The following is a 22,912-nucleotide window of genomic DNA, read 5'->3' as shown; positions in this document are numbered from 1 at the left end:
GACCAGAGCCCTGGAATTTTACTCCACACGCATTACAGGGAAGACTTCATTTACTAATACGATGTGGATCTGACGGATACAGATCTGCACAAATTACTATAACAAATTACTTATGTTTATAATCTGGTTTCCCGGGCTATACTCTCACAAGATCCAAGAAATGCACCAGCAGTCCCTGCAGACTTGTAGTTGAAGCCTCTCCAGCTAGTTTAAACAATCACAAAAGAGACTCTGAGAATAACATGAAATTAATGGGAAGAAATTAGATGGCAGTAGTGGTCCTGAGAAGTAGACTTTAGTTACATAAAAAATTTATATGATCAAAAAATTTCGTGTATATCTGGAAAAGAAACTTTTAGATTAAATTTTTTAGAAAGGAGTTTAGATATGAAATAATTATAATTATAATATGAATAAATTTTTTTTAATTGAGTTGAGAATTCACAAGGCCCTTGACGCCCGTTTTCCAGTACGCCGCCATTGGCAGTGACCATTACTCGCAAAACAGGCTGCTTAAATACTTTTTGAATACAATCATACGCGCATTTTTAAATGAGAAAAATATGATTCTAAAAACCCTCGATTCCTATATTTGTCCGATTAATCCCGTCGAAGATATCTCCTCGATTCAAATTTTTAAATAAGTAAAACCAATATACCAAATATTATTATATATTATTAGATATCTAATTTTTATTTCAATTAGTCTCTAGTCAGCACCTACACCAGTTAATCTCGATTATGATCATGATTATAACGGTAAAATCAATGTATAAGACAAAAACAATTGTATTTAAGAAAATCTAAGTTGGGCAAATACTGCTTACCATGTGGGCATCTGACCAATTGTATTTAATTTAATACAATAATGGTTGCATTAAAAACAATTTAAACACTGGTTCAATTTAATACTACTACTCCAGTTCTGCCTGTGAGTAAAACAGGTGCACTGGTTAACTGCTTTCAATATTACTTGTATTCAATATTCATACTTTACTTTAACAAGTTTAGGTGAGCTTCTCCTATTGTTTTCCAAGTAAACTCTCTACTTCACCATTACATTCTCTGAAAACATATTCTAATATCACTAGCATTTTTCATAAAAAGTTTGAATTAGTGCACTTAATAATAAATATGCATCAACATAATTCTAGAAAATATGACAGCCCCCTGTTGACAAAAATTTAATTTAAAAAATTTGAACTCTTCTATAAAATATGAATGAACCCAAATTGACACAATCAAGATTCCCAACAGAACTCAGTTCCTTTTTATTATTAGTGTTACTGTCTTAGTTGCCTGTCAAGGAAAAAAAACTGTCTCAATTGAATAAAAAAATAATTAAAATATAAAAGCACCAAATGACATCAAATATGAAATTAGAGTACAAATAAATTTAGTGCACGAAAACGAAGAAAAAGGAACCAAAGCATGGTATGTGTTTTTTAACACAACCACAAGCCCGCTTCTTCACAGACCCTCCTATTTCTATGCTTGCTTGAATATCTGTTACAAAACTCTCCTTTGTGTGTGTTTGTGTGTGTGAAAGAGAGAGTGATTGATCAACAAACTTCTGTCTTCGTCTACTCTTCAAGGGTACCAATCAAACTACATTCTGGTCAACAACTGTTCTTTTCTTTCATCTTCCGTTTTCCTGGTTAGCGAATCTTACATTCCATTCACTTTCTTGATTTGGGTTTGCGTTTTTACCCACTTTTTTTGTGTTTCTTGAGTTGGGTTGTTTAGGTTCTTGATAAAAAGATTGGATTCTTTTGGTTCTTTGTTGGGAGTCTCGTTGATTTGGAGTGTACTTATTCAGAGACTAAAGGAGTTTCATTGTTTTTCTGGCCTTGAGAAATCTTCTTGATTGATGATTGGTTGGTTTTTGTTGAAATCATGTGATCTCTATGTGGCTATCTTGGTTCAAATTAGAATGCCTTTGGTTTTCATGTGATTTTGGTTGGCATTTTATAGAAAGTATTTTGAATATTATTTGAGTTTGTCTTGCAATGGGAGGAGATAGATGTGCCCCCCGAATTGGGCTTCTTTCTCAGAGATCCATGTTTTGCTTTTTCACTTTGGCATCACTCTTGTTCATAATTTCTTGGCTCTCTATATTGCGTTCCACCGGTCGACCTAACTTCCTTGATAGTCCTTTGTTAACCAATTCCAAGTTTCTTGGCGTGTTTGATAATGGGGTCAGGAATCGAAGTAATGACAATGTACCTCGAAAGACAATCTTAGTGAAATGTGGTAACAATAAAGATAGGCTTAAAGTATACATGTATGATTTGCCTCCCGTGTTTCATTTTGCGCTCTTAGGATGGAAGGGTGATGGTAAAAGTGTTTGGCCAGATCTTCGGACTGAAGTTCCTCATTACCCTGGTGGTTTGAACTCGCAACACAGTATAGAGTATTATCTTACACTTGATCTCCTGTCTTCAGAGTTTGCCTCTAATTTAGATGGACGGAGTGCAATAAGAGTTCGGAATTCAAGTGAAGCTGATGTTATATTTGTTCCATTCTTTTCGTGCATTAGCTATAACCGATTTTCTAGGCTAAATCCACACCAAAAGGGTACCAATAACAACTTGCTTCAACAGAAGTTAGTTAAATATGTGACAGCTCAAGAGGAGTGGAAGAAGTCGGGGGGCAGAGATCATATAATTCTTGCACACCATCCAAACAGCCTATTAGATGCAAGGAATCAGCTGTGGCCTAGCATGTTCATCCTTTCAGATTTTGGAAGATATCCACCGAATATAGCTAATGTTGAAAAAGATATAATTGCACCATACAAACATGTCATCAAAAGCTATGTCAATGACACCTCCGACTTTGACAGCCGCCCAACTTTACTGTTTTTCCAGGGAGCCATATATAGAAAAGATGTAAGTGATTCTTCTCAATATTCTTCTTATTGATTAATTTAATCTTTAGCTGGGAAAAATAGAGATGTTTAAATTTATGTAGGCTCAGCTATCTTTGGACATGTTTCTTTTAAAATGCGCAGAGTTCTATCTTATTTTGTAGAGAAACACAGTAAGGATTTGCAACTTAACGCTACATTCCTTTTAAGTTTTTCAAAATTTTTAACTCACCCTAGAATTGCAATCATAAACATCTGCAAGGATTGTTTAAAGCTGATGTGCATTAGGGTTATAAATGGTATGATTTTTAGCATAGGTGCAAGATAAGTAAACGACGGAGAAACTTCAGTACAGACGAGCAACTGTCAGTTGTAAAAATTTGCCTTCCATTCACGATAATAGTTAATGAGAAAAGGATGTTTAATGAAGAAGAAAATTTAAGTGTGAAGGTCTGATTAGTTCAGGGGCGTAAAACCCTTAAATAATACATTGTCTAATATTTTGCTTTTAAGCGCCTTCTATCTTTGTAACTTTAATGCTTTATTAGTGTAAATCTGATTATGTATCTCATTTACAGGGTGGAATTATTCGACAAGAAATATATTACCTTTTAAAGGAGGAAAAGGATGTGCACTTCTCATTTGGTACTGTACAAAAAGATGGGATAGGCACAGCTACAAATGGAATGCATTCATCTAAATTTTGCCTCAATATAGCGGGTGACACCCCTTCATCAAACCGCTTATTTGATGCTATAGCTAGCCACTGTGTTCCTGTTATCATCAGCAATGAAATTGAACTTCCTTATGAAGATGTTCTTGACTACTCAGAGTTCTGCATATTTGTTCGTAATTCAGATGCTGTCAAAGAAAATTTTCTCATAAATTTAGTTAGGAGCATAAGTAGAGACGAGTGGACTAGAATGTGGACAAGGCTTCAGGAGATTGAGCATTTGTTTGAGTATCAATATCCATCACAGAAGGGTGATGCTGTTCAAATGATATGGCAAGCTGTGGCTCGCAAAGTTCCTGCTATAAGATTGAAAGTACACAGATCTAACCGATACTCTCGTTTCCAATCACCTGCTGAGAAACACTGGATATCATTTCCATTGCCAAGAAATTTTCCGTAAAGGGCTTGGCAAGTATTCAGGAACAGTTAGAGGAAAATGAAGCTGTTTTTTCAGTGTATCTGAAAAAAGTTCGGAATTGCATATACTTGTATTTCTTGTAAACAAGCAATAGAAAGGAAACAATATATACAAGAAACAGAGTTTTCAGACACCATGGTTTCCATATAGTGATAAAAATAGATAATTGTGATGTGAAGGCAATTACTTGAATAATAGAGGCAAGTGTAGTTTTTTCACATATATTTTAACATGGTATAATCAAGAAAGTAACAAAAACAATACTTATTGGCTTACAGATTTGCAGGAGTTGTTTACTGTTGGTTTGTTTGTTCTTTGCAGTTCCTGTTATTTCTAAGCTTTAAAAGAGCCGATGAAGAATTACTCCCTCTCCCTCTGTCCGTGTTATTGATGGGTCCCACCACTTTACCCACTTTTTATCTAACTTTACTCATTTTTTATACATTGTCTTGGTCTCCATGTCCCCCTCCAATGTAAACAATTGAGGGGGACGGAGGGAGTAAGATACAACTAACAAACAAAAATATATTACTCCCACCGTTCCAGCCATTTGACACGGAGACCAAGAAAGTGTGTAAGAAAGGGGTAAAGTTAGATGAAAAGTGGGTATGGTGGTGGGACCCATTTATATTTAATACTCCCTCCGTCTCAATTTATAGGTCCATTTTGGAATAAACACGCATATTAAGAAAAAAGTTGGTTAGATAGAATCTTATCTCATGTATCATTAATTAGTGCATTGATAAGTGAGAATATTGTTGAGTAATCACAATAAATATAGGGATTTAGTGCATTGAGAAATGAGAATAATGTTGAGTTTCAAAAAAATCATAATTAATATGTAGATAAATTTGTATTGATAGAAGAGAGGGACAAGTATTTTGGGACAAATTTTTTTCCCAAACTGGACCTATAAATTGAGACGGAGGGAGTAATAGATTTGAGATACTGGAGGAAAGTAGTGGGTGTAATAATGTGTATATTATTATAAAATGGAGATAGTAAAAGAATGTAGTTGGTGTAATGATATTTTATATTATAAAAGTTTACTATTTTTGGAATGTATATGGGACGCCCAAAAATAAAACTGTATACAATTAATTGGGATGAAGGGAGCAGCTTTGCATCTGAAACACAATGAATCTATTAGACTTGCACTGTCAGAGAACCATCAAAGTGAATCATACTACATAGTACCTGACAAAAAAAAAAAAAAAGTAAATCATAGTACATAGTATTTCATAAGCTCTCTGATTCACACTAGTGCTTGATAACATGTACAGGATATCTAAAGGGGATAAATATCAAGTTGGTGACTCGTTTCGTCCAAATGTATCAATTGAGTGACTGATTTCCAAATTGACTCAAATTAGACACTCATTAAAAAAATTTGTATCAAAAATATTACTCTATCGTTAGTCGAAATTTTGAAAATATTATATATTGAGTTTCACACATTTTTTATGAATGATATTACATCCAAATGAAAGATTCCGCGTCCTACTATTTTTGCTAATATTTTTAGATTTTTAAAATTTTATCAACTATTTATTTTTAATTTTTTGATTGTTTTATTTGATTTAAATAAAAATAAATAGGAGATAAATTTTTAAAAATCTAAAAATATTATCTAAAATACTAGAACTCGGAATCTTTCATTTAGATGTAATACCATTCATAAAAAATGTGCGAAACTCAATATATAGTACTTTCAAAATTTTGACTAACGATAGAGTGATATTTTTTATACAAATTTTTCTAATGAGTGGTTCATTTGAGTCAATTTAGGAATCAGTCACTCAATTGATACATTTGGACGAAACGAGTCACCAACTTGATATTTATCCCATATCTAAAGTTCATGAATTTTCTTTTTATTGATATGATTGGCCTGAATATATGGACTAATTCTTATTTATTAATTTTATCACTAATTAAAATATGCCGCGTGTAACGGAAGTAAGACTAGAGAAGCCATTGTCATATAAAGAACATTGTATGAAAATAAAAAATACTACAGTATAATCAAATATTTGATTTAGGTTTTTTTATACCTTTTTGTCAAGTTTGAAATTTCAAACCAACTAAACTTTTATAATAATGGAATCTCACATGAAATTAACAATTTGAATTAAATATAATATAATTTTGTATAGATGTCATTATTTAAAAAATGTATTTTAGATTTCATGTTCGATTGTAGACATAGATTTGACTTTTAAAATTTAGATAAAAACTAATATATTATACCTAATTATTGTTAAATTTAATATATATAATCTTAAACATTAGTTTTAATAAAAAAAACAAGATATTATGATAGTATTTTGTTATTATTATTATTTATGTAAAGGACTACGTCCGTCACGTAGAGTGCAGAGTTTGAGGCACAACTCAGAAATTTATATTTTTTCGTTTTTTTTGCAAAAGAATGTGTAATTTAATAATAAAAAATTATATGGCCCCGAAGTGCGGGGGATTTTGTGACATTTCTGATTGTATTTATAAACAAACAATAAATTATAGGGATCTTTTAAAAATACCCATCTGTAAAATTATTTTTTTAAAAATACTACCATCTTTTTCATTGTTTTTAAAAATACTTTTCCATAAAAATTTTTTTTCAAAAATACGATTTGCAACTTTTGCAACCTCATTTGCAACCTTGGGCGGCGCAGCCGTAAAAGTTGCAAATGAGGTTGCAAATAAAAATGGAAAGTTGCAACTGTTGCAACTGTTGCAACTGCAATTGCAACTAGTTCAACTGAAAACTGTAAGTTGCAAAAGTTGCAAATGAGGTTGCAAAAGTTGCAAATGAGGTTGCAAGTGAAGTTGCAACTGCAGTTGAAACTTTTGCAACTGCAGTTGCAACTTCATTTGCAACCTCAGTTGCAACTAAATGCAACTGAAAACTATATATAGTTGTAAATGAGATTGCAAAAAGTTGCAAATGAGGTTGCAACTGCAGTTGCAACTTTTGCAACTTCATTTGCAACCTCAGTTGCAACTAAATGCAACTGAAAACTGTAAGTAACAACAGATGTATGGTGTGCCCCTGGCGGGGCCATTAGATTACAATAGAATCAACTGAATGCAACCATATGCAACTGAATACAACCATATGCAACCATATATGCAATTACAAATCCTGATTAGATTACAATAGAATCAACTGAATGCAACCATATGCAACTGAATACAACCATATGCAACCATATATGCAACCATATATATATATATATATATATATATATATATATATATATATATATATATATATATATCGATTCCGAAAATGAGGTCGAAAATGACATTTGAAAACTGGAACTTGAAATCAGGAATTCAGCTGCATATGAAGTTGCAAAAGAGGTTGCAACACGGCTGGCGCCGCCTGTAGTTGCAAATGAGGTTGCAAAAGTTGCAAACAGTATTTTTGAAAATAAAAATTTATGAAAAGGTATTTTTTAAAAATAATTCTGGAAGGTAGTATTTTTGAAAACAATAAAAGAAAAGGTAGGTAGTTTTGTATATTTCCCTAAATTATAATCGCCATGAAGAGATGGTTAAACGATATTTTGAAAATAATGTATATACAAATATAAGTATCCACTTAATGTATTTTCATTAAATTAATGTTACCCTCTTCATCATGCCGAGCTGTCGGCCAAACTGCGATTCCATACAAAATTTTGTCATCAAATCAAACCCCCGCTTACAATCAAGAAGCTAGAAAAAAACCCAGGGACTGAAAAAACAAGCCAAAAACCGAAATAAAAACAAACTGAAAACAAATAAAAAAAACTTAGATATGATGGTCGAAATCACAAGATACTTGATTAACTCTCGAATCCGATAAATTATGCTTGAATGTAAGAAAAAAATAAATCTCAAGTTCCAATGATGTAGATCTAAAAAAACAAACCAAATCTAATCAAAAGATTATTTAAATAAAAATAATAATAAGAAGAACGGTTACTTCAAGAGTATTTAAGAAAATATTGTATCCGTATTCTTTTCTTATTCACCTTATAATATATAATATTTTAATGTGTTAGACTGTTTTATTTCATTATTATTTCAGTTCATCACTCTGAATGCGGGTCGATATCAGGCAGGTGGAATTACACATTCCTAACCACACGCTGAAAACAGATCAGCCGTTCGAGTTTTCATTAGAATTAATATGCGCATGGTCGATCACCCTTAAAGTCAATACAAATTGTCCTTCAAAATTCCCCAGTTTGAAATAAGCATTCTCCACCTCTGCCAGTCTTCACATCAACATGTTACATTTACATGCACTTAAAGAAAAAATCCAAGTACTCACTACGAAATCAATATTTCATTATTTTTTGTGTCATAACAAATCTAAAAGGTTATTGTTTGTGTATATACCATAATGTAGTTTGCATGCATTTGAATTAATAAAAGAAATACTATTAAAAAGCAACCGACTAACTCAACTAACCAAAACCCGAAAACCTACTTTTTCATTCAGAAAGGAGGCGAGAAATAAAGCCCTATATCACCTATCAATTTCACGAGAACCCACTTTTCCAGCTCCCACTCTCACATATGTCCCCTATTTATTTTCATACATCAAACATATCTATATGTAGAACACACTACTCATTTCATGTTCATCATTTTTCAATTCCATCTCTTTATATATCCCTCAACTTCTCCACCAAGGTTCCATATTTTTCGAGCATCTCTTTATACTTAGACACTTATATGAAGCCCAAAGAGGATGAAAGTGATCATCATAAAGCCAAGAAGGTTTTTGCGGGGCATTTTGTGATAAAAGAGAAGAAGAAAACGGAGTTGCATGAAGAGGTGGTCAAGTACAAGGAGTGCAGAAAGAACCATGCAGCGAGCTTGGGGAGATATGCTGTGGATGGTTGTTGTGAGTTCATGCCGGCCGGAGAAGAGGGATCTGCGGCTGCATTGTCTTGTCATGCTTGTTCTTGTCATCGGAACTTCCACAAGAGAGAGGCTGAGATTGAGCTTCAGCTTCACTTTAGTCTTAGCTAAGTAATAGCCTGTTTTGTTAATTAATTACAAGGAGTACTACATACTTTTAAGGTGTCCAGAAAGTTTTCTTATATATATAATGTAATGTTAATCTTATATACAGATCTGAATTCAAGATTCCACACAATCGATCATCTTATTAGGTTGCCACTTGTTGAGTAATATTCGAAGCAAATTTTTCAGTAGTGTAATATTCTTTCCTTTCCATGATCAAACGCTCTCTCAGCTATGTTGATTACTCTCCCGATTCCAAATTAAGCTAGTTGAGTCGGTTGTTTTTTGAATATTGATATTTTAAAATTTTATTTTAAATCTTTTTTTCTGTAAATAAAAAGTTTATATTTATATTTTTATTTGTAAAACTAAAATTTTAAAAATAAATTATATAATTATGGGACCAATGAACATGCTTGCCCGGTTCATAATATGTGATTGCACAGCTCATGTAATCTAATAAGGGATGAAGTAAGTAACAATTAACAAAGGTCATTTCATTTGAGCATCAACGTGCTGCAGTTTATTGATTAAGAACAAGGAGAACATTCCTAAGATGAATATTCCTAAAAGCTTATGTTAGAGGTAATGGAGGGAGGAGGAATATTTTACAAAAGAGAAAAATATGAGGGTAAATATTGTATAATAAAATTTCGGAAGAAAATTGGTGTCCAAAAGAATAAAACATATTTATTAAGTGATTAATGAGGATTTCTTAAATGACTGTAACATTCTTTTTGTTACTTATATTTTTTTGAAAAATTGTCTCTTCTTTTAGATTATCTTAACATATATTTAATAATAAATAGTAAAAAAAAAACTAACTTTCGCTTTCTTTATATTGTAAATAATACTAAGTACTTCAATAATAAAATTTCAAATATTGAATTAAAATAAGGAACAAATGAAACTTCCAAGTTAAATTACTATAATCTATTTTTCATATTATATATTAAAATGAGTTAATACATTGTTAGACTTACTTTCACCAAAGTATTCATATTCTAGATCAGCAACATAGCTTTCAAGTTTTTTTAATAGCAAGTTTGAATTTAATTTGTTACTTGAAATCATACACCTTGCACTCTTGCATCTGCTGTTGATGCCCATATAAGTTTCAGATCCCTAGCAAAATCTTCCGGTCTACCTAAAATTACACTACCATGATCCTCATCTGCAATTACTCTGACTTCGGCATCTGGGACTTTAGTCTTGATATTATTGCTGCATTCCAAGGGGACTACCTGGTCCTGAGAGCCCTGAATAACACTAACTTTTACTCCTGATTTCCTTACTGTTTCCAAATATTCATCCATATATTTTGCTCCTCCACATATCACATTGTGCATTGAATGCCAAGCTGAATGATGTGTGTGTTGTGTTATAGTATTAAGGGTAAGAAGCAGATCCCTGTAAGAAAAACAAAATGAGCAAATTATGATTTACTAATGCTGCATATTATAGCAGGCATATATTACAGTTGTTACCTTTTGCGAGTAAATAGCTTTACAATCTTTTCCCATGTTCTGTGGTTCCGGCAGATAAAGAAACAGACACATCTGCCCAAGTGCTCGTACCAGGTCATTACAGATGAACCAAATAAAATGGGTGGCCATAAACTCTTTCCAGCCAGTCTTTTAAGCGCTATTGTGCCAGCATCGGTACTTGAAGATGGGAAGTAGGGCTGCAAAACACACCAAGAACATAACTAGCTTATACCAAGCAATTATATGATTGCGAAAGAGGAGCTTGTATTCCCCCCAAAGCTTCATACACCAGCCAGCAAAATTTTTACCATTTGCATTTATAAAATCAATATAGTTAGATTTTCAAAAAGATACTAGTATAATATTAAGAAAGAGAGAGAGAACAAAGTTCAATTACAGGAGCTACTAGAGTGACTGATTTCACAGTGTCTGGGTACTTGGCAGCTAATGCTAGTGCAAGTACACAGCCCATGGAGTGTGCAACTAAATGGAAAGACTTCAACTGGAATGGATGGATAACCGATTCTTCAATCATCTCCAAGTGATTCCTCAAAGTATATAGGCAATCCCTTGGCTTGGGGCTTCTTCCAAATCCCAACAGGTCCATTGCAAATAATCTGTAGTTATCCTTTACAGATTCAGTAAATGCTGGAAAGACAGATCTTGTCCAAAATGCTGAAGATGAGAGGAATCCATGCAAGAACAGTACATCTTCAGCAGGCTTTGCATGGACCTGTTCTAGGCTGGCTGCCAGACAGAAAACAAATTGACATAATGACTTCCGCGTGACAATTTCAAATACAATACTATCTCAGTTCCAAGTAAAATGACCTCAGAGAAAGAACATTAGCTATCTAACATTAATGGTAGAAAGTGACTGCCTGCTAACTAAACACCATATATGTTTAATCTTGATTCCTTCTACTCCTGTTTTCATATTTTGTTTGTATAATATGATTCTCACGTCTTTCTCTGTCTATTGGCCAGCATGTGTTCCATAATTTATCAGTTAAAACAAAACAAATGTTGGATGACAGATCTAAATGGTCCCCCAACGACACCAACTTCACTACAGTATTGTGTGGGGTGGATATTTCTAATGGAATTACGACCTACAATAAACCGAGGGAGCACTGGAGCCATAAAACAAATATCTAAAGAACCGACAGACATAATTAATGCAAATGTTAACAACCACTATTGTTGCATAACATACGTCATATACTACAAACACCCTGCAATATTTATTTCTCTACAGTCAACAACCTTTTTATTCGGATTATAAGTGTCATATTATTCTATATATTAATCTGAAAATACAAACAAGTGCAAACAGGCATGTGGACTTCGTAATGCTTAAAATATGAAGTATCTTATCATGCGGTAGTCTTTAAATTAGAGTCATAAGCTATGATACTGTATACTGAGTCAAGAAGCATAACGAAGAGTAAGGTTTCTTTTTTGCCTCAACATATATGACTACCAGAGTAATGTCAGGGTTAACTTTGTAAAAACTTAAAACTTCTCTGGCTTATGTGTTCAGCTTCATAGTGTTGCTTTTTTTATTTCCCTTCATATATAAAAGATTCAATTTCATGATCTGTTGATCAACAAACTAACTTAATTATTAGAAATAATGGCCAAAATACCACAGTTACAACAAGAATTGGTCCAAATATCACCCATTCGTGAAGAAGGGCCCAACTAGGAACATGAAATACGCATTTCCAACATGTGCATCTAGATGCATGAAAGAACATACACAAGTTCAGCCTGTTTAATAGAGATCCGAATCTATGAAATACGTATTTGGAAAATATTCATCTACTGAAATATGTTTTCAAAAGGCCAGTGTAGCACACATTTGAGAATAATTCGCATTGTGCATCCTACATACTCCCTTCATCTCAAATTAGATGAATTTGTTGACTTTAGACACACAATTTAAGGTCGTAAACCCCATAAGTACGTAACTTATTTTTTAAAAAATATATAAAAATTCGAAATTTTTATTTACAAAAAAGAAATTTAAAAAATTACAAAACTAGGCGGTTAATGCCCCTTGAGTTGAGTGACCAGAGTCGGTGAAAGTGGCCTGCTACTCAAATTTTTTTATATCAGGCAAACTTTATGCAATGAAAGGGTCAACACACCAGAAACACGTTGATACGAATTCACATGTAAGCTAATCAACACTTTCCAAGACTTTCAGGACTTGATACCATGTAAATTAACAAACTCAAAATGAACATTCAAATAAAAGCAAACAAATCATAAAATTAAGAAGAAGGCTACCTTGAGATGATGTTTCACTAACAGCAACAAAAAGCCTCTGATGAGCATTCATCATCCAAGCCACACAAGACTCACACCCACAATCAGACCATCTATTCCCCACAACACCATTCCCATTCTCCTTCAAATTCTCAAATTTTCGAACAAACCTCAGCTTCCTAAACACATTTCTTCTCATGTACAAAGTCTCAGAAACCTCAGTATCACACTTCTTGTCTTCACTCCCAGTTCTACAATAACAAGGGCTTGATTTTCCTTCCAAGAACCCATCAATGTAATAAAAGTAAATGCAGAGTATAAAGTCGAGAAAATCAAGAAACAAGAATGTAATAAAATTGAGGGAGGTAAGAAGAAATTGTGAAGCTTTTGTCAGGCATTTTGGAAAGACAAGTGGCGGCATCTTGGGGCAAAGATTGAGAGTGAGAGAGACTGGGGAGTTAGTTGTAAGAAGATAGAGATGCGATGTATATTGAGCCACGCGTGTAGCGTGGAGGCCAATGAGAAAGAAGCTGGTGAGATAAAAAGAAAGGACAGTGGACAGTGTTAAAAACGTGTGAAAAAGTCTCTAAATTTAAACTTACGTGTGATTAATGATTATCTCCAATCTATGACACGTTTTGCAGTTAAGTTATCGTTAATGTTGGTTTTGTACTCCCCTCGGTCCCAAAATATTTATCACATTTCTATTTTTTTGATCAAATTGACTAAATTTTGATCAAAATTTATAAATCAATCACTCATTATTTTAAAAAATTGAAAATTACATCTTAAAGTGGATTAAAAATTATTTCCGGTGACATATTATTTTTATTTTGTCAATTGATAAAATATTAATAAATTTCAGTCAAACTTTAGTCAATTTGATCGGCACAAAATCAAATGTGACAACTATTTTGGAATGGAAAGAGTACTTTTCTTACTTTTCGGTGCTTGAAAAATCATTAATTTTTTCAACATTTATATTTCTCATTAAGTAGTTATTCTAATTCAAGGAGTGAGAAGGATCATATAAATTATAAATAGAGATAAAAAAAATCCCACAAGATATCTAATAGATATTTATCGTAACACAGGACTTATGATCTCGGCTATATCTTCACCATCCAACTGTTAAAATCATCATTAAATTTGCACGTCTGTTAATACACATGCTTCAACTTTCTGATTACGTAGCAGAAAAAAAAAAAAATTCCTCTGATGAGCACATTTGTTTTATATGTTCGGTTTTTCTAGTGTGTGCTCATGTGCACATGCTAAGCACAAACTCTCATGAAAATAGCTTCATTTGATTGGTGGAATTGGTGTGAATGCAGAGGGGCCATCAACATTTAATATCCATCTACCAATCAAAAATTAGTATTCTCATGAAAGTTAGTAATTATTGTGTGCTCATGGGCACACCATAGAAAATTCGTTATACGTTTTCTACACGCTATCAATACTTTTATATTATAATACAGAGATTTTACCCGAACCCCTCCCTAAACATATACATCCCAGATTCCCAGGTACTCTTTACAAACTTTGAAATCATATAAAAAAATTAAGTTAAACCCCCTTAAAATAATAATATTGGTATTAGAAAAATATTAGTTTATCGAGAGAAAAAATATACTTGTCTATATAATGTTTGGACCAGAAAAAATATTACAATATTATAAAAATACTATTTTTATCAATTATTACTTAATTGAGATTCAACTTTACAAGATTTATCACATATATAACGTGTAAATAGAATGAACCTGAGATATAGTTTGTGACACGTAAAATATTATTTAATATTTATTTATTTATTTGAGTAATTGAAAATGAAATTATCGTTAGCTTAGTATGTTTGCAGATAAGAATGGGAAATTCGGAACCATGATGATATAACATTGAGCAGAGCAACAACAGGCCAACCCTGAAAAATCAAGTATTCAGTCACTTAACAATGCGCATGCATATATATAAACAGCTGTTTTGCTAATTCCTGTAGATGAGGAACAAAATTTCAAGAAATCGATTAGCAGTGGCTAAAAATTGATACTCTAAAAGGGAAACAATTGAGTTTCTTATTATTCAGTTACTATCGTCTTCTTTCTTCACAGGATCTGAGCTCACGACTGGAAGATTCCTTCGGTATTGGGGAGAGGTCAACCTTCTCTCCATTGGAGTCTTCCTCTTGCTCACAACAAACCTGTTCACCCCTTTCCGCATTGGCATTATTGAAGGGAAGTCCTCATCAGGGATCTGGCTAAGCTCAGAGGAGTCTTTTATCTGAGCAACACGTCGGAACCACCTTTCTGCCTTGGCCTCCTCCGACATGTCTAAAGGATCAGTCTCCTTAACTGCTGATCCCTCCAAGCTCTTGCCACTCCACCCACTATTAAATTTTTGGGTCTCTGGTGAAGAGGTGGTAGATCCTGCCATATTTCCTGAAGATTGAGTATTGGAGAAATATTGACTTGAATTACTGGTGCTTGGTCCTTCAGTACGAGATACACTGTCTTTCTTACTAGCATTTTCAATGACACTACTATGAGAGCTAAACATAATTCTGTTAGTATCGCCAGTACTTGGTGGTCCGGTGTAAGATGTTTCGTCTTTACCTGAATATGCATCAGTACTCCACCTTTCATTTTTTAGAGCACGCGAACCAGAAGAATAACCACTTATCTGTGTTCCAGAAACTACAGCACTGTCGGTTTGTTGATCTTCCTTGCTTGATTCTTGATTAAGATTTAAGTACCCCTGTCTTGAATTATCTGATTTTTCAGGACTCCTCCCTGAATCCTCCTTTTTAGCATCTACAGTCGTATTGTCTGCCTGCTGCTGGTTCTTTTTAGCAAAATAGTCTGGTGGAAATGGAACAAAAGGGACAAAACTATTATTGTTTGCCTGTTCCATGGCCATCTGCTTTTTGTACACAGATGAAGTCAATGAACGGTCTTTCTTTTTACTAACTACAAATCTATTTTCTCCTTTGCGCATTGGCATAATATCCTGCAAGTCTTTGTCTGAAATAGCATTTGTACTGCCAGGAGCATTGTGCAGCTCAGCTACCCTTTTAAACCATCCATCTGAATTGTCCACCTGTTCTTTCTCCTTGTTCTCATTTTCAATTGTATTCTCTAGGTTCTCAGACATCTGGAAAGGCTCTGCTAGTTCTCGAGATGCATTCCTCATAGGAACAGTACCAGCTTGACTATTATATGTCTCAGAAGAGACTGATTTTAAACTCTCTGCACTAACTTTCTCACTACTTGAACTTTCTGTCTTTTTAGCAAACATATCTGCAGGTAATGGCACAAATGGAACATATCCAGAATTGCTGCTTTTAGAAAGTCCGTCTTGAAGAGAACCTGATCCAGGTTTATTGGATCTAAACGTATCTTTACTTTGTTCAGAAATATTTCTATTATCAGCTTCAGGAATGGTCGGTGTGCGAGTAATAATTTGGTCCAACCTGCGGCCAAATGATGTTCCGAGGTTTGAACCCGCATTTTGGAAATCATTACTCTCGGGAGGTAATTCACTAGCCACGCTTCTTTGATTTTGGGTATTGGCCAGTCTCCTTTCCAATGGTGTCTTCCTAGTGCTTACAACGAACCTGTTTTCTCCTTTTCTAATTGGCATGATTTCAGGAAAGTCTTCATCAGCTGCTGCACTGCTCAGATCCGAGGAATTGCCTAATTGCGAGACTTTATTGAACCATAGCTGTGCTTTCTCTTCGTTGTCAGCCAATTTTCTATCAATTTGACGCTTATTTGCATTGTCTCCGTTATTGTATCCCAAACCTGAGCTAGAGCTGACAGGAGATGACAAAGGTTCACCTGGACGTTTGCAGTCACATTTAAGGCACATTGTATTCCTTCCAAAATTGTAGAAATAACACCTACATGAAGTGGGTTTTGACATAAGCACAATAATGGTTCTCTACTTTGTCATTACAATCACGTACTAGATCACAAGACTAAACAAAACTTACCGGGGACATTCCCACTCTCTACCTGTCAGCTGTCTCCTTGGTCTAGCCTCCTCACATTCAAGACATTTACCATTTCTTGCAAAGTTCATGAAGCTACAGCTGTCAATATTAAAAAGAAATTAGGTCAATATTAAAACCCAACATTCTTTTTCAGCCACAGTACAACTCCTGTTTATGCATGAGCGGATATGCCATTTGCAAATGAATAGTGGAAAATTTTAAGCTTTTATAGTCCAAAGTATACCACTAAATATGGTGCTACATAAGCATATAATAATAATAGCAGCCATCTAGGTTTTAAAGCCTTGTGTGCCAAACAAACTGCAGTGGATTGGTTTAAAACTTTAAAGCTCTGAATTGATGCAAACAAAAAGATGACATACCGTGGGCATATCCAGTCACCTGCCTTCATATTAACAACCTTTGCCAACTCATTTAACAGGTTCCTAACAGACGATTCAACAAGCTCTACACTGTAGTCGGTTTTTTCCAACGAAACCGTTGGATTGCTTGCATAACTCAATACATACTTCATCAAATCAACTGTTTGTGCTTTATCAGTCTCCAACACCTTAATTAAAATTTTATATATATAAGAGAGTCACAAGGACGAGTCAAACCAAATATTATATATTAGAATAAACAGTGATAAGAAAAATATATCATTAACATGAAAATAGCTGACTAGAAAGAATCAAGAGTCAATGAAAACAATCAGAAAGATGTCACTGATGAAATTTTGTGAGTTTTGACTGGTCATATTTAGTCGGGGAATAACTAAATGCCAAAAGATAACTCATGTTGTCACAATATGGCTAACATAGCAAGAGAAGAAAACCATGAGAATATAGCTGCCTTAAGCTTTAATATCAGTTTCGCATATCTATGTCTATTGGTGGGCACAGGATGTCAGACTGGCTAATACAAAAAAGCCAAGGGGCCATCAAAACTCACACATCACATAAAACGGCAATAGCATATCCTAAATCAACCCTATAACCACAGGATGTTGGCTATAATTAGTAGAACATAACTCTTACCTAAATACTAATATATTAACTCCTATTTCCAACAGCAAAAGAAAAGAGAACAATGAGCCAACCACTGTCCAATTGTAAAGATCACTGTGAGATATATAGCATATTTTATGTTTGGCATAAATATCAAAGTGCATATTGCTCAAGCTCCGTTCAGTAAGTTATTTTGTTTATAAGTGGTCTCACTGGAATCTCAACTGTCAGTGGATGCATTATTCCTTTAAAATTCCGGCTAGATCAATCTCTAGGCTGGACAGGTAGCAAAAACTAGTCATTATTGCTGAAAAAGGTTACAACTTACAAGGTGGAGTGGTATATATGTTTGGAATACAAGGTGTTATATATTTCAGATATGGGAGATCATGTGTATTTTTGTGGAAGAAAGGCAAGGAATATAGCCAAATTGGATCTATTAGATTCTAAGAATACGATTAATCACTATAAACATCATGGTATTAGAAGCACACATGACTGTATTCGCAGTGGGCAAAAGGCAGACAAAGTGCAGACAGAAAAGGCTAAACAAACACTACTTAGAAGAGGAGAAATTTTGACTTGATCATCTAATTTCGGTGCCCTAGCAGGTTGATTATTTGATCCTATTGGGCTTTAGCACACAATTAGCAGTTGGGCAAGTCTTGACCTGCGACATCTTTAACAAACTCTTAAAGAAATATATTTGGTCATCCTCCGGACAAGGTTTAGCATTTACTTTGCCTTCTAAAGTTCTCTTCTCCTCTCTTCAGTTTTATAAGCTTCAGTCTCGTTCTCCCCTTTAGTTCTGCTCTGGGTTTTTTTGCTGCGATTATATCATAGAATTATGTTTCATTTTATGCAAGTCTAGTGATTCTAGTGTAATGATCATTATCACCTAAGTATACGTAAGTATGCTTTGCTTAAGTATTAAACAGTTTTTAGTATTTGCTTATGCTATGTTCCATACTCTTTATTATATATCCTTGTGTTTGGTTTAGCATACTACATATACAATCCACTTAGGAGTGGACATTCTGCTTTGTGCTTAAATTTCAGGGGTCCCTTTCCACTGCAGTTCGCTTTTTCCGATTAGTAACCATGGTTGACATTTTCAGTCAACAAACTTCAATATTTCCGACCTTCTTCACATTTCATCACCAACTCCCTCATTTCACATCTCGGTTAATCTAACACTCCTGGATTGACAATTTGTTTAAGACGGAGATAATTAGGGACTCGGGGTTCCCTAATATGTATATTATATGGTTACGGCAATCTTATTTAAGGTGAATGATGCACTAACACAAAAGACCCTCTTTCATCCTAGAAATGAAAGGTAAAATTAAAATGGATAAAATTAACTTAATAAATACCATATCAATGATATTAAGTATTACTGTAACAATTATTAACATTCAGAGGCAACACAAATGAGAATAAATAATAGATAGTGATAAAATGAAATATCTTAATAATAAAGCAATTAGGCTAGTAAATAATAGCAACATTCTATATTATACATGAAACACAGATTATGTGGAAATATAGATAGTGAACACAGAGCAAAATAATGATCATAACAAATTCCACAGTCAAGTGATTGAAGCTAAAATATACAGCCTTTAAATTATATAGTCTTATGTATAAACTTATATTCTTCAATCTGATGATTCGGATCAGGGCTATATCATAACCGTTTTTTTAATAACAGGTCAAATTAGACATCAGTTGGAAGTGGCCCCTTGGCAGGCAAGGAGGGAGGGATATTAATTAGGGTTGTCTCCACACATACTTCCAAATTGTTATGCATAAACCAGTCTTTTCAATATGATCTGGGCCAACTCATAACCTTTTTCTCTAAATTGGTTGAATTACGCTTCACTTAGAAGAGGCCCCTAAGCAGGTGAGGTGCGCCTTCCTCAGGTCACCTGCTCCTCAACATCCTTCCAGTTTCATCCTGATATTGCTAGCACAGCGGATTGTAATCCTTTTTATATTTTCTTTTTCCTTTTTTTTAGCATACTACATATATAGTGCACTTCTAATTGCACATTTTGCTTTGCCTTCAGGAGGTTTTTCTGCTTTGGTTAGCTTTTTCCAATTATCAACATGGTCAACATTTTTAGTCAACAAACTCCAATGTCTCACCTTCTATCGTTCTTCACATTTCATCACCAACTCCCTCATTCCACATCTTGGTCGAAATTAACACTACTAGATTGAAAATTTGTTTAGGACGGAGATAGTTAGGTCTCGGAGTTTCCTAATAGGTATTTTATATGGTTGCGGCAATGTTAATTAAGGTGAACGATGATCCAACACAAAAGACCCTCCTCGATCCTTGGAGCGAAAGGTATATTAAAATTGATAGATAGCAAATCAATGATATTAACAATTACTGACATTCACAAGCAACTCAAATGAGAAGAAATAAATAGTAATTAAAATGATATATCATTAAAAATAAAGCCATTAGGCTAGTAAATAATAACAATTGTATAATACATGAGAACCAGATTATGTTGAAATATAAATAGTGGAAACAGTACAAAATAATGATTATAACAAATTATATAGTCAACTGATCAAAGCCAAATATATACAGCATCTAAATTATATAGTTCTATTTTACTAATATTTTACTATCAGAAGAGGCCCCTAAGCAAATGAGGTGCGCCATTTTCAAGTCATCTGCTCCTCAATGCCCTTCCAGTTTAATCCTCATATTGTTAGTTTGCGTAAGATTCTAAACTTGGGTTCCACATTTCGGTTCTCTTCATAGTTGATGGACAGTAAAAATAATCCTATTAAATCATTGTATATCATTTCATACAAATTCGTCATTACAAAGTAGTGGTCTTGGCATTCCTACACTTGTCTTGCTAAACTAAAAAAACACAGCACAAACGTGAATATATGACATGACATTTCAATATTGCACTGAGATAATTATGCTTACAGTAGTTCCAGCAGAGCCCAGAAATGCCCTCATTCTCCGAGAAGTATCAACAGCACTCTGAAAAAGAAAAGGAGTCCCATTTTGCACCACTACCTCCATATCCTTCCTCGATAGAAACCTGCACATAAATTCATAAGGAAATCAAAAGTATTAATTAAACGTATCTGGTTGCATAGAGGTTGGCAATGCTCATGGGGAATGGGCGCATCGCTCCTTTGATGGCCAATCTATTGGAGTTCCCAAACAAGTTCAAACACATACAATTGCCTAAAATATATTTATGCATTTTCATATTTTCCATAATATAACATAAAATTCACTTTTCGAGTTGTAACCCTAAATTGGTTTGGTAACCCAAAATTGGTTTGGTATCAGCATATAATTATATCCATTCTTCTGTTTCCCATTATATTATTTCATCTCTCTAACAAACTTCCCTGAATTTATATACATAAAATTCACTTTTCGTCGGGTTTTAAGTTGTTTGGTATCAACATTAGCACACATATACAATAAATTAAATACAATGAGGAAAGTATCGAACCCCAGAAGCTGAGGCCGGTTTCGAGCAAACGCCAAGCAAGAAGCAGCATCATCAACAAACTCCCGCGACAAGTACTCATTCGACACGAAACCATCATCGGAAACAATCCCCTGTGGCTCAGCAGCTACAGAAGAAGATAAGGTGTGAATAAAATTAGACCATTCAGGCCAAGGGTGCTGTTGATTATTACCAGAATAGCTATTGTAATGATCATCATTAATAGAATTTGATTGGGTGTGAAGGGGTTGTGAAGAAGACGCGGAACAGTTGGTATTGATGGGGAGGTGTTGTAGAGAGAGATTGAAGTTGCGGCGGATGTGGAGAGGGGAGTGAGAGAAGGGGGTGTGGGAGAGACGTTTGTAGAGAGAGAAAGAGCGGCGGTGGAGGATGAGAGAGAGTGGGCTGCCGACAACGAGGAGGAACCTGGTGGCTCCGGCCATCGGAATTTTGTTCCGGCGAGGGTTATTGGATCAGGCCTTTGTGAGGGTTTTGTGGGTTGGATTAGTAGTGTAAAACCCCAGTCTTATCGGTTCTTCAGGTCTGGCCTTCTGGGTAATATTTTTTGAGCCGATTTTTCTTTTCTTTTTTTCCCCTAAACTTTACTGTATAAAAAACTTTCTGAACGGCTAAAGTTGATATATTTGAATTTTTATTTTTTAGATAAAATATATATAATATTTTTTTCATACAAATCAGTTCTAACTTAAAATTAAGATACTTCAACAAATGGGTGAAGGCCTTTTTTAACTAATTTTAAAAGAGAAAGGTCTGAAATAACCACGAACGGAACAGGTGTCCTAAATACCCAACTGGATACGCATCATGGACATGCGTTTAGAGTAATACGCATTTGATAAATGCGAGTGTCGGTATATCTTCTTCATCTAGTCACAGGCACGCATCTAGCGGTTGCGTATTTATCTTTCTTTTCAGGTAGTATACGCATATGAAAGATGCGAAGGTTAGTACACGTATATAAAATATGCGAAAACTTGGTATAATACATATCCAGAGAAGCAATATTTAGATTAAAGCAAAGGAGCAATTAGATATAGGTCCCACACTAGTATCTTGATCTTTTTTTTTTTTTTGACAAATATGGCTTATAACCTTACAAATGAGTATCTGTTCTACGAAACTCTCGGAGTGAGCCAGGGTCGAACCCAGCACCTGGGACGACAGAGGATAAGCTTTAAACTAAGTATACGCGTACTAAATATGCGAGTTTCATTGGGTATTTTGGACACGTAATGCTATGCGAGTTTCATTGGGTATTTTGGACACGTAATGCAGAATCTGATATTATAGACACTTACATTTAAAAAATATATTATTTAGGGCACTATCTCTCAAGAAATAACATAAATAGTATAATGAGTTAGAAAGGATAATATTAATCATAAATAATTTATGTCATAAAAGGTTTGAATATATCAAATCATTTTGGTTTAAATTCTTAAAATCCGCTTAGTCAACTCAATTTTAATGTACTCAATTTGTCGTCAACGTCCATCTTTATATAAGATTCAGATTTATATTCTTAATTCATTATATTGGATTATTACAAACAAATAAATGATACAATATATAAAG

The 22,912-nt window shown here is 34.1% G+C and overlaps 3 protein-coding genes across 3 annotated transcripts; 1 reads left to right on the top strand and 2 right to left on the bottom strand.

Annotated features, from left to right (window-relative positions):
- The first annotated feature begins 1,543 nt into the window (after positions 1–1,543).
- LOC108226622 (probable arabinosyltransferase ARAD1) lies at positions 1,544–4,149 on the top strand. The gene is made up of 2 exons (XM_017401610.2): positions 1,544–2,891; positions 3,448–4,149. The coding sequence occupies exons 1-2, from the start codon at positions 2,010–2,012 to the stop codon at positions 4,000–4,002; spliced, it is 1,437 nt and encodes a 478-aa protein (XP_017257099.1). The 5' UTR covers positions 1,544–2,009; the 3' UTR covers positions 4,003–4,149.
- A 5,822-nt stretch (positions 4,150–9,971) lies between these two features.
- On the bottom strand, positions 9,972–13,344 carry LOC108224857 (probable lysophospholipase BODYGUARD 4). Its single transcript, XM_017399601.2, has 4 exons — positions 12,831–13,344; positions 10,933–11,282; positions 10,536–10,732; positions 9,972–10,458 (listed from the first exon to the last, which is right to left on the bottom strand). Exons 1-4 carry the CDS (start codon positions 13,228–13,230, stop codon positions 10,119–10,121), a joined length of 1,287 nt encoding a protein of 428 aa, XP_017255090.1. The 5' UTR covers positions 13,231–13,344; the 3' UTR covers positions 9,972–10,118.
- A 1,343-nt stretch (positions 13,345–14,687) lies between these two features.
- Positions 14,688–21,887, bottom strand: LOC108227733 (zinc finger protein VAR3, chloroplastic). The gene is made up of 5 exons (XM_017403041.2): positions 21,320–21,887; positions 20,776–20,893; positions 17,187–17,374; positions 16,804–16,902; positions 14,688–16,710 (listed from the first exon to the last, which is right to left on the bottom strand). Exons 1-5 carry the CDS (start codon positions 21,757–21,759, stop codon positions 14,895–14,897), a joined length of 2,661 nt encoding a protein of 886 aa, XP_017258530.1. The 5' UTR covers positions 21,760–21,887; the 3' UTR covers positions 14,688–14,894.
- Positions 21,888–22,912: the final 1,025 nt, after the last annotated feature.

Source organism: Daucus carota, chromosome 6 (assembly GCF_001625215.2).
Source record: "Daucus carota subsp. sativus chromosome 6, DH1 v3.0, whole genome shotgun sequence".
NCBI lineage: Eukaryota > Viridiplantae > Streptophyta > Magnoliopsida > Apiales > Apiaceae > Daucus > Daucus carota.
This window is presented reverse-complemented; position numbering and strand designations above follow the sequence as displayed.

What these genes read in the sequence shown, in the direction of transcription:
- LOC108226622 (XM_017401610.2), top strand. Translation starts at nt 2,010, where the DNA reads ATGGGAGGAGATAGATGTGCCCCCCGAATTGGGCTTCTTTCTCAGAGA. An exon ending in GAGCCATATATAGAAAAGAT is followed by an intron (nt 2,892 to 3,447) that starts GTAAGTGATTCT and finishes TCTCATTTACAG; the next exon opens with GGTGGAATTATTCGACAAGA.
- LOC108224857 (XM_017399601.2), bottom strand. Translation starts at nt 13,230, where the DNA reads ATGCCGCCACTTGTCTTTCCAAAATGCCTGACAAAAGCTTCACAATTT. An exon ending in TAGTGAAACATCATCTCAAG is followed by an intron (nt 11,283 to 12,830) that starts GTAGCCTTCTTC and finishes TCTGTCTGGCAG; the next exon opens with CCAGCCTAGAACAGGTCCAT. An exon ending in CAGTCACTCTAGTAGCTCCT is followed by an intron (nt 10,733 to 10,932) that starts GTAATTGAACTT and finishes TGTGTTTTGCAG; the next exon opens with CCCTACTTCCCATCTTCAAG.
- LOC108227733 (XM_017403041.2), bottom strand. Translation starts at nt 21,759, where the DNA reads ATGGCCGGAGCCACCAGGTTCCTCCTCGTTGTCGGCAGCCCACTCTCT. An exon ending in TGGGCTCTGCTGGAACTACT is followed by an intron (nt 17,375 to 20,775) that starts GTAAGCATAATT and finishes ATTTTAATTAAG; the next exon opens with GTGTTGGAGACTGATAAAGC. An exon ending in GGTGACTGGATATGCCCACG is followed by an intron (nt 16,903 to 17,186) that starts GTATGTCATCTT and finishes TAATATTGACAG; the next exon opens with CTGTAGCTTCATGAACTTTG.